General features: G+C 46.4%; 1 protein-coding gene across 1 annotated transcript in view; it reads right to left on the bottom strand.

The window, feature by feature from the left end:
- The window catches only part of LOC111956864 (neurobeachin-like), a 328,897-nt gene that overhangs the window by 19,369 nt on the left and 297,950 nt on the right, over positions 1 to 11,578 (bottom strand). The window contains 2 exon segments of the mRNA XM_070436743.1: positions 724 to 774; positions 3,943 to 4,208. Of these exon segments, the coding sequence (XP_070292844.1) occupies positions 724 to 774; positions 3,943 to 4,208 (317 nt within the window).

Here is an 11,578-nt window from a genome sequence, read left to right as displayed (position 1 = left end):
GGCCTGGGGGGCAGACAGACGGATGGACGGGCGGGCAGGGGGATGAACACACAGGTGTATCAGCAGCTATCACCTGGCCTGGGGCGCAGACAGACGGATGGACGGGCGGGCAGGGGGATGGACACACAGGTGTATCAGCAGCTATCACCTGGCCTGGGGGGCAGACAGACAGATGGACGGGCGGGCAGGGGGATGGACAACAGAGAGACAGGTATAATGCGTGGTATAGTACTGACTCATTGTACCTGGGAAGTAGGAACTAACGAACTCCTGTTCGTCAGGTATGCATCACCTTTCACCCACATAGAATGAATGCTCCACACACCAAATCAACACGGATGGGTCATATGAATAGATTGTGTTTCTCTGTGGAGTTGAGATCAGAGTTTTCCTCTGGAAGTGTGATGACTCTAGTTCTTAATTATCATATAATTACATTCTAAAGGATCTGTAAGAAACATTGATGCACAAACTTTAACCAAGGCACTACCCGCACCCACACAAAGCCAAAGGAGATGTTTTGAATTCCACTATTAAAACCTTGTTRTGAGGTTATGAAGTTAACACGTTATGAAGTTAACATTCCCCATTGTCATTGGAACAATGGAAGTGACTTTGAGATGAGCCAGTGTGGATTGGCTGTAGGCAATCCTTTCACCACAGACAGAAGTTAGCCTGAAGTGTCTCTGGGAATGATCGTCTCTGAGTTGACATGTGAACTACCGTATGTAGAAGTACACCGGCTTGTCTCTAACAATGTTGTCACAGCCACAGCTACCATCACCAGGAATCTGTGTCTTTTAAGTTATGTATAGCTTATCAAGGGATCTTCTTATAGTTGAGGTCAACTATTTAAACACCAGCATGGCAGGGCTGCTACCACGGCTAGGTGACTGCGGTAAGCATAATGAAAGCAGCTTCAAAGCTTCTGTCATCACAAGGACACCTTCATTGGGCTAGCACACATCCCCCCCCATGTTGTTTGTCCCTTCAATAGGCAGTAATGGGCCTTCTAACTGGAGGCTGTGTGACTGGCTGTCTGCAGGAGAACAGCCTCACTGATGAATAATTTGTCTGTTTATGCCTGAGTGACACAGCAGGGTCTGTATCAGGGGGCTGCTGTCATGTTTTCCATATGAGAAGGCTGTCAGGATCGACATCAAGGCTGTAGTAGGACTGCTGTTCCAGCAGCGCGCCCAGTAGACCTGTCACTGTGCCCTCAGCCAACCACGGCCCGGACGCCTGTCTTAGCCAACAACAGCCCGGGTGGACCGGACGCATTTAACAGCAGCCGCCATCAGCCAGTCTAATCTGACACCTAGTCAGAGGAATGATTATCTCTCATTCGGACTTTCTAATTCCTTGACATTTTAATGCCATAATTGCAGTGGTTAATGTCAGACCTGCGGTTGCACCTGTCAGACAGGTATGAACCAGTACCTGCCTGAAGCCAATCAACACATCCTAAAATGTTCTGGAGCCAATCAACACATCCCAGAATGTTTTGGAGTCAATCAGCACATCTCAGAAAGTTCTGGAACCAATCAACACATCCCAGAATGTTTTGGAGTCAATCAGCACATCTCAGAAAGTTCTGGAACCAATCAGCACATCCCAGAATGTTTTGGAGCCAATGAGCACATCCACTCAGAATGGCTGACTGACTGACTAACTGATAGGCTGGCTGGCTGGCTGACTGATAGACTGGCTGGCTGACTGATAGACTGGCTGGCTGACTGATAGGCTGGCTGGCTGACTGATAGACTGGCTGGCTGGCTGGCTGATAGACTGGCTGGCTGACTGGCTGGTGGGTCAGCTGAAATCAAACCATGATGGGATCCTTTGACTGGGAGCATCTCCACACAGGGATCCCACCACTTCCATCATTATCAGCCAAATCTATCCTTGGGATGCGTCCCAAAAGGCAGCCTTTTCCCATAGGGCTCTGCTCAAAAGTAGTGCACTGTGTAGGGAATAGAGTGCCATGTGGGATGCAGGTTTATGTCTATCGTTAATTGTAGTGCTTGAGATAGAAGGTCTATTGTCTGAAGCATTGAAACTTTCTTCCTTGAGCTACATATTATCTCTCACAGATGAATTTGTTGTTTTGCAGACTTGACCTTAGGTTTCTGATCTCTGAGTAAATGACAGACAGTAATTATTCCCCTGCTATKGAGTAAGAATAGGAGGATCTGACGAAGGACTCACGGCATTCAGGCATACCTTCATTAGTACTTATCATATCTGTTGCATTTAGCTGAGTCCTCCCTCCAACACACACAGACACATGTCAGAAAGGAGACAACATCAACTGGTCACCACCATTAGGCAGTATGAAGCTACACAGTCAGCTCCCATTCTAACACTATCGCCTCGCAGGGTGGCAGACAGACAGCTTCCAAAACCTCACAGCCAGATGACTCCAATAATTGCCATTGTCTGAAAAAGCATGAGAGGAAATAATGAAAACCAAAGCCGTTGTCCATATTGTTTGGTAATTAGGCAGCTGAGTGATTTGCATAGTGGTCACTTGATAGATAAAGGCGGCCCGGGAAGTGACGGGATATAAATGAGTTGTTTTGCAGACGGCAGATGGTGGATATCACAGGGAGAGGAGATCACACTGGAAACACCACACTGCTGCTGCATGCCAGCTGCTACTGCTGTAGTCTCAGCTCTCCTCCTCCTCCTCTCGACCTATCTATCTCCCTCTCCCTTGCATTCCCTATCTATATAACGCTCTCCTTCTCCCTCCCTCTCTCTCTAACGGCCTCTTCCCTCGCTCTCCCTGCTTTCTACTTTCTCTACCGTTCCTCTCTCTCTACGCTCCTCTCTCCCTTCTACTCGCTACTCTTTCTACCGCGCTACTCTCTAGCCTCCTCTCACCCTCCCCCCCCCCCGCCCCCCCTCCGGCTCTACTCGCCTCTCCTCTAAACCTTCTCCTCCTCCCTCCCTGCTCTTCTCTCTCTCTACCTCCCTCTGGTCTCCTCTATACCCTCCTCTTCTGCTATAATAGGCTTCGGCGCTCTGCTCTCTCCGCTCCTCTACTTCTTCTACGCTCCTCTCCTCTCTCTTCCTCGCCTCTCGGCTCGCTCTTGCTGCTCTTCTCTACCTTCCTCTCCTCTTACCTCCTCTCTTGCTCTTTCTATCCTACCTCTATCTCTACTCCTCTCTCGCTCTACCCTCTGCTCTGTCATTCTCCCTCCCCCCCCCCTCTTCCTTGGGGCGGCTCTCTAGCCCTCTCGTCTTTCTCTATCGCTCCCTCTTCTTGCTACTCTCCTCTCTGCTTCTGGCTCTACTAGTCCTCGCTGGGCTCTGCTTCGTCTCTACCGTCCGCGTCTTCTCTTCTCTCCTTCTCTCTCATAGGCCTCGCTCTCTTATCCTCTCTCTCCCTACCGTCGGTTTCTCTGCTTCTTCGCCCTCTACGACCTCCCCTCTTTCTCTCTCTCTGCAATTAAGCTATTCACAGCTTCCTGTCGCTCAGAGAACAGTTCAGATCTAGTCAATTAATKAAATGTAAATTAGAGGATTCACTCCCATGTCTATTCACAAGATGACCCATAGATAATTTATATCAAACAACACTTCAGACTAACATTCATTGACCTGGGTGAGTGAGTGAGTGAGTGAGTGAGTGAGTGAGTGAGTGAGTGAGTGAGTGAGTGAGTGAGTCTGCGGTAATATAGGAGTAGTAAAGAATAATGTCAAGTGTAAATGGAGTGAATGAGAGATAGTAAATAAAGCTACCCTTGACTTTGTACTGTATTGATCATGTATTTGCAACAACTATACTGTAAACCCATATCTGTGTGTACTCTATATGTGTTTTATGTGGTTGTTGTCATCTATGTCCTGTTGTCTCTAAATGATTATGGTTTGAAAGACAAATTCCTGTGAAATACCAAATAAATTAACTGAACGGAACCCAGACAGAAGCAGCACTATCTATCTATGGTGGAGCTGGGTAGATGGGAGGAGTGGGGTTTGGTGTCCATGGTGACAGTGACGTGCGTATCGTAGCGTGTCGTGTCAAGGCGTACCTCTCTGAGGGCGGGGTCAGTGATGCTGTCCAGGCTACCGGAACCCTCGTAGGTCAGGTGGTGAAAGACATTGAGGGCGCGCACCGCCTCGGGCCCGCGCTGCTTGTAGCCGAAAATAAGGTCAACCCACTGATGCAGCTGACATGACACAAACTCACTTTCCAGGGCCTGTCAGAACACACAGACACAGGCAGCAGGGGTTAGAGGGGAAAGGCACCCGGCAGCATGAAAACACACACAGTAAACACACAGTACACATAACACACACAACACAACACATGCAGGGTGAGTAGAGGATAAAGGCAGCCAGCAGCATAAAAACACACACAGTAAACACACAACAATACACACATCGGAAACAATAACACACACCACACAACCCAACACAAGTTACACTACACACACAGTCAATGTTATTGTACATACAACTGACAACATCACTGCACTACTCAACACATAAACCCCACTGCACTAGTTGTGGTCAAACAGGGAGGAACACTACTGTTGAAACTAAAGCATTCAGTGATATTAGACTCCTGAGTTTTGATAGCAGCTATTCTCTCTCCAGCCAGACTGTGATAAAATCCACGTCCCTATATAGTCCTATATATTTGACCAGGGTTCTCATCAAAAGTAAGGCACTAGCTAGATAGGGAATAGGGTGCTATTATTTGGGACGCAGCTTAATAAACAGGATGAGCCTCAGGAGAGCCGGTTTAATGCCTCCAGCCTGATATCAGCCAGGTATCATGTTTCTTCTCTGTCTATTAAAAACAATGACTAGCCATCTTTCTCATGGAGCTGTTCAATACTAATGGAGATCCACTTTACTGTAAGCCGTGTGTGTACAGAGAGGAAAATGTATTTCTTGGGTGTGTTTTAGATAAGATATCAACCTAAAGATAACTACAGCATTCCTGTAGTTTACACTGGCCCCTATGGTAGACAGTGTTACTGTTGTGTTACATACAAGGCCCTGCACTGACACACACACACACACACACACAACACACCCACACAACACAACACACACACACCACACACACAACACACAACCACACACACACACAAACCACACACACACACACAATCACACAACACACACACACACAACACACACACACCACTGAAATAACTGTTACAGCACCTCTCAACACCCATGGGCCTGCTGTTTATTTGGCTTGTATATTTCCCCTGAAGTCAACACATCGTACACAGTCATTTACTTTCTTACATCTCCCTCTCCTGTGTGTTCCCACTACCTGCCCTGTGTAATAATGTGAATAATGTAAATGTATATATAATAACATGTGTATAATAATGTGGTAATGCCTGTTCTCCAACAGGAGTTGATTCCAGAGTTCTCTACCCCTGCCGGAGATGTTTGGTAACAGTAATGGTTACCACCTGGGCCAGAGGGAGGACGGCAAGATGGTGTGTGATGTAGAGCTGCCTCCCTGGGCCAACAAGCCTGAAGACTTTGTCAGGATCAACCGGATGGTGAGGAACTAAACACCTTCTCTCCTCTCCTATCTCCACCCTCTGCTTCTCCTTCCTCTCCTCTCCGTGCTCCTCCTCCTCTCCACCCCTGCTTCTTCTCTACCTACTCGCTCATTCCTCCACACCTCTGTCTCTCTTCCTCTACCTAACTCCGCTCCTCTCCTCCCACCCTCTGCTCTGTCCGCTTCTCTACCTAACCTGCGCTCCTTCCTCCCAACCCTCTGGCTCCTTCCTCTACTAACCGCTCCTCTCCTACCCCCCTCTGGCTCTCTCCTCTACCTAACTGCTTCCTCCCTCCACCTCTGCTCCTTCTCTCTACCTAACACTTGCTCTTGCTCCTCCCACCCTCTTCTCTCCTATCACTACTAACCTCTCTTCCTTCACTCCTCTGCTCTCCTTCTCTACAACCCGCTCCTCCTCCTCTCCCCACCCTTGCTCTCTCCTATCTACCCTAACACTGCTCCTTCTCCCACCCTCTGGCCTTTCCTCTACACCTAACCTCTGCTTCCTTCCTCCTCCCATCTGTTCTGCCTCCTTGCCTAACCGTGTCCTGCTCTCTCCTCCCACCCTCTGCTCTCTTCCTCTTACCTAAACCTGCTCCTCTCCTCCCACACCTCTGCCCTTCCTCTAACCTAACCCTGCCCTCTCCTCCCACCCGCCTGCTCTCTATCCTCTACGCCTAACCGGCTCCTCTTCCTCCCACCCTCTGGCTCTCCTCCTCTACTAACCTGCTCCTTCCTCCACCTCCTCTCCTCCTCCACCTCCTCCCCACCCCTCTGGCTCTCTTCCTAACCTAACCGTGCTCCCTTCCCCTCCCACCCCTGCTCTCCTCTCTACTAACCACTGCTCCTTCTACCTCCCACCTCTGCTCTCTTCCTCTACCTACCGCTCCTCTTCCTCCCACCCTGCTCTCTCCATCTACCTCATCTCACTCTCGCTCCCACTCTCCTCCTCTACTCCGTCTCTCTCTCCTCCTACTGCTACCTTCCTTCCTACCCCTCCATCTCCCTCCCTTCTACCTCTACTGGCTCTCTCCTTCCCCTCCTCTACCTAACCTTGCTCCTCTCTCCCACCTCTGCTTCTTCCTCTACCTAACCGCTCCTTCTCCTCCCACCTCTGCTCTCTCTCTACCTAAACCCGCTCCTTCTTCTCCGCACCCTCTGCCTCTCTCTCCTCGTACTACCCGCTCCTCTCCTCCACCCTCTGCTCCTTCCCTACCCTACCTACCACCTCCTCTCCTCCACCCTCGTTGCTCTACTTCTTCTACCTAACCGTCCTCTCTCCTCCCACCACTCTGCTCTCTCCTTCTTACCTAACACCCTCTCCTCTCCCTCCACCCACCTTGTCTCCTCTCCGTTCTCGTCATTTATTTGGTCGCAACCAAACAGTCCCTTTTCTCTTTCTATTCACCCACCCATTCCTCCACCTCTCCTCCAGTCCTTCCCCCTCTCCCTCCTTCCTTCATTCTGTTGAGTTACTCATCTGCACGCTCTGATAAAGGCTCGATATCTAACACAAATTGCAGCTGACCCATAGTGATTGCACTAAATGACCAGGCGGCCAGTAAGTGTCCCCCTATATGTTTACTAATTGCTGGACATCAATCATCATTTAGCTATGTGTGTGTGTGTGTTGTGATGTGTGTGTGTGGCTATGTGCTGTGTGTTGTGTGTGTGTGGTGTGTGTATCCCATGGACAACCCCAGGTACCTCCACTGCAGGCCCTCTTTGAGCAAACACACCAACACACAGGACCAAGTGACTCCTTCTCCACCTCTGAGCCAGCCTAGACCAGTCCTCCTGAGGCAGACAGCTGTCGTCACTTCTCAATCACATACAACACACAAACAATACACAACGCACTCACAATCACAACACATTACATTCCATGTACACATACTATAGTGTGCCAAGTAGCAACCCTCAGTGGCTGAAACACCAAGACATGGGTTATAGATACGGACATTATGGGGCTGTTCTAACAGTGTTATTTGGGCAGGACAGGGCGTATTGGCTAGGGGTAGCGATACACAACTTGTACCTTTTCAGGCAGAGTGACAGACTTTAGGGAGGGGTGGGGAGAGGATAGGGGTGGGGTGGGGAAGTTAGGCGCTAAGCAGAGTTACCTATCAACTAAGCTTTCTCTCTATTCTCTACTTCTCTACTCGCCTCTCTCCCTCTGCTCCTCACTCCTCTCTATCTATAACTGGGCGCCTGGTCAGGAGCTTAATCTATAATATCATCCAGCACCACTAGGCGACGAGGAGATGCGGCAGAAGTGACATGCAAAGACCGAAAGCAGGAGGAGTGGAGGTTGGACAGATATGGGGGGCAGGAGGGGACAGATTGACGAGGGGTGCTGGCCAGATAGGAGGAGAGAGGTGGCAGGGCGGGACAGATAGGAGAGGGAGAGTGGAGGAGGGGACAAGTAGGCGGAGGCGGGGATGCAGGGAGCAAGGGCCTTGGCGGGGTGCGGGGAGTTGTACGGCAACTGGTGACTTCTCTTATCACTTTATCTCGGCAGATTACAATCTAGCGGATCGTGGATGGAACACTAGAGTCATCATCTTTATACTCTCACCTCACTCTGTCAACTCATATCCATCTCTGCTGGTAGACAGTTGTATTTCTCAGATACTCACATATAAGCGTTCTTCAATTTTCTTGCTTCCCTCTTACCTTTAAATTACCTTTTATTTTATTTCTTCGTCTCTCTCTGTCTCGTCTCCCCTCCCCCTCGCTCCTCTCCTCCCCCCTTGGCCTCCCTCCGCCAGGAATACACCCTTCCCCCTGCCCACGCCTCCTCCTCCAGTTCCAATCTTTGTTGGCATGTGCCTGATTCAATCGTGGTGAATGCCCGTGGCAGTTCTCAGGTCCCTCTGTGTTCGTTCTCTGGTCTGTGGTGCTCTAGGTTAGCTCCACTGTTCTGTTGGTTCGAGGGCTTTATTATTGTCCTGGTGGGAGGGAGAGTGTAAAGTCCTGACAGGTCAATGTCTCTCTATACCATATCGAGTGCTTAGAGTTGTAGTGTGGTGCCGATGTTGAAAATGAAAGTCGGGCGCATATATGTAAAGAGCACTAAAATTTTACTTCCCCCATCGGTGATTTGGTAAACTACAACAATATTTAAACGACACCTTGTTTGGTCTATCATAAGTGAGTAACAAACAACATTAATACTAACTGTCTAAGATCATAAGTGGTAACACAAAGTAACACTGGTCTAACATAGTAATATAACACCGGGTGGAGACACAGCAGTAACACTGTATATAGTGATGGTAACAAACAAACAGTAACACCTGTCTACCTCATAGTGATGTAATAACAAACACCAGTAACTAACTGTCTACCATAGGTGAGTAACACAACAGTAACACTGTCCTACGCCATGTGAGTAAACGCAACAAGTAAACACGCTACCATAGTGATGTAACAGCTGTAAGCAGTAACATGTACCACCATAGTGGATGTAACACAACAGTAAAAACTGTCTCTCATAAACCAATAAGTAGATGTAACACAATCAGTAACACTGTCTACCCATATGTGTAACAAAACAACAACATAACACTATTAAAGATCTACAAACAACTGTAAAAAAAACTGTCTCTGATGTAACACAACAGACCTGTCATAGTGGACATGCAAAAAAAACTTTAGCCATAAGTGATGAACAACAAACAGTAACACTGTCTACCATATGAATCTACACAGAACTGTAACACTGTCTATAACATAACAGTGATGTAACAACGTAAACACGTATACCATTGTAAACGTTTCTACCCATAGTGATGTAACACAACAGTAACACTCAGTCTACTATACGTGATCGTAAACAACATAAAGTACCGTCTAACCCATAGTGATGATAACAAGAATGTAAACTGATTCGACCATAGTGAGTGTAACAATACCAACAAGTAAGCCTGTTTACCAGAGTTTTGTATAATAACACCAACACTGTAACACTATCACCATCAGTGAATGTAACACAAAGTATACAACTGTTCCGAGTAGTTGTAACAGCAATCGTAACCATGTCTACCATAAGTGAGGATGTAAACCACAAATACACTGTCTACCACTAGTGGTACAGCACAACAGTACTACTGTCCCTCCAATAGTGATGTACAACACACAGTCAACAGCTGTACCATTAGTGGATGTAACACAAACAGTAACACTGAGTCTACCAATAAGTGAGTGTAACACAGAACAGTACAACTGTTCACCATAGTAGCTTTGAGTACACGTAGGGGGGTTTTTTTGAATACAGACGTCGTACCAATAGTGATGTATACCAATCAGTAACACTGTTCAAACTAACCCCATAGTGATGTACAGAACTGTAAACAACAAACTGTCCTCACCATAGTGCATGTAAACAACACAACAGTAACACTGTCTACCTAGTAGAATGTACCTGCAACAGTACTACGTCTCCAATAGTGATGTGTAAAACAAAAAAAAAGAAACAAAATAACAAAGGTAACACTGTCTACTTTATATAGTGATATGTAAACACTTCATGCAATACATTAATACTGTCTATATAGTGATTAACACACGTAACAAAAACTGGTCTACCATAGTGATGTAACACAAACAACAATAATAAATGTCTACCATGTTGATGTAAAACAACACAGTAAACACTGCTTACATGGTGATGATAACCAAACAGTAACAACTGTCTACCATAGTGATGTAACACATACAGTAAAACACACTGGTCAACATAGTGGTGTAACACAACCACAACACAACAGTACCACTGTCTATAACCATACGTGATGTAAACACTGTGTGCTATGTGATGTAACAAAACAGTAAAACATGTCTAACTTTAAAGACCACCATAGTGATTACACGACCAAACAGTAAAAACGACTGTGTGGCTATTGTGATTTAACTACAACCTAAAACAGTAACCCTGTCTACCCATAGTGGATCGTAACAAACAAACAGTAAAACTGTCCTAACCATGGTGATTGTAATAAAAACAGTATAAACACTGTCCTACCCTAGTGATGTAAACGCAGAACATAACATCTGTCTAACTACCATAGTGATGTAACAAAGAAACAAACACATATAAACAGATACAGTAACATCTGGTCTTACTCATAGTGATGTAACACAACAGTGAAAAGCACTCGTCTACCATAGTGATGGTTAAACACACAGTAACACTGTCTACCATAGTGCCGTGGTAAAGCAAAACAGTTAAACTGTCCTACCATAGTGATGTAACCAACAGTGTAACACTGTCTACCTAGCTGATTGTAACACCAACAGTAACAACCGTCTACCATATTGTGTAACACAACGTAACACTGTTAACCTGTCCAATAGTGATGTAAACAGAACTGGTAAACACTGTATACCATAGTGATGTAAGCACAACAGTAACACTTGTCTACCCATAGTGAATTAACACAATCCAGGTATACAGTCTACCATTATAGTGGATGTAAACACACCCACAGTACACTGTCTACCATACGTGATGTAGAACAAGCAACTGTAAAAACACTTGGTTAACTTACCTATAGCTGATGCATTAAACTACAACAGTAACACGTCTACCAATATTGAATGTAACACAACATGTAACACGTTCACCCCTTTGTCTAACATAAGTGATGTAACAGACATGTAACACTGTCTACCATAGTGACCTGTAACAGAACTGTAACACTCTAAGGTCTGTAACAATACAACTGGACTATGTGATATGGAGCAGCGTAAACTAAATGGCCACCTCACCATAGTGCAGATAACACACAAAGGTCAATTCTACATAGTGCTGTACACAAAACAAGTAACGACTGTCTACCAATAGTGATGTAACACAACAGTAACACTGTATACCATAGTGATGCTTAAATCAGAACTGTAACAGCAGTTAACCATAGCTGATGTAACATCAGTAAACACGTGATACCCATAGTGATGTAACACAACTAGTACCCTTGGTCTACCATGGTGATTCGTTAACACAAGCAGTAACCTTGTCACCATGGGTGCTGT

The sequence above is a fragment of the Salvelinus sp. IW2-2015 genome, linkage group LG4p, assembly GCF_002910315.2.
Source record: "Salvelinus sp. IW2-2015 linkage group LG4p, ASM291031v2, whole genome shotgun sequence".
Lineage (NCBI taxonomy): Eukaryota > Metazoa > Chordata > Actinopteri > Salmoniformes > Salmonidae > Salvelinus > Salvelinus sp. IW2-2015.
This window is presented reverse-complemented; position numbering and strand designations above follow the sequence as displayed.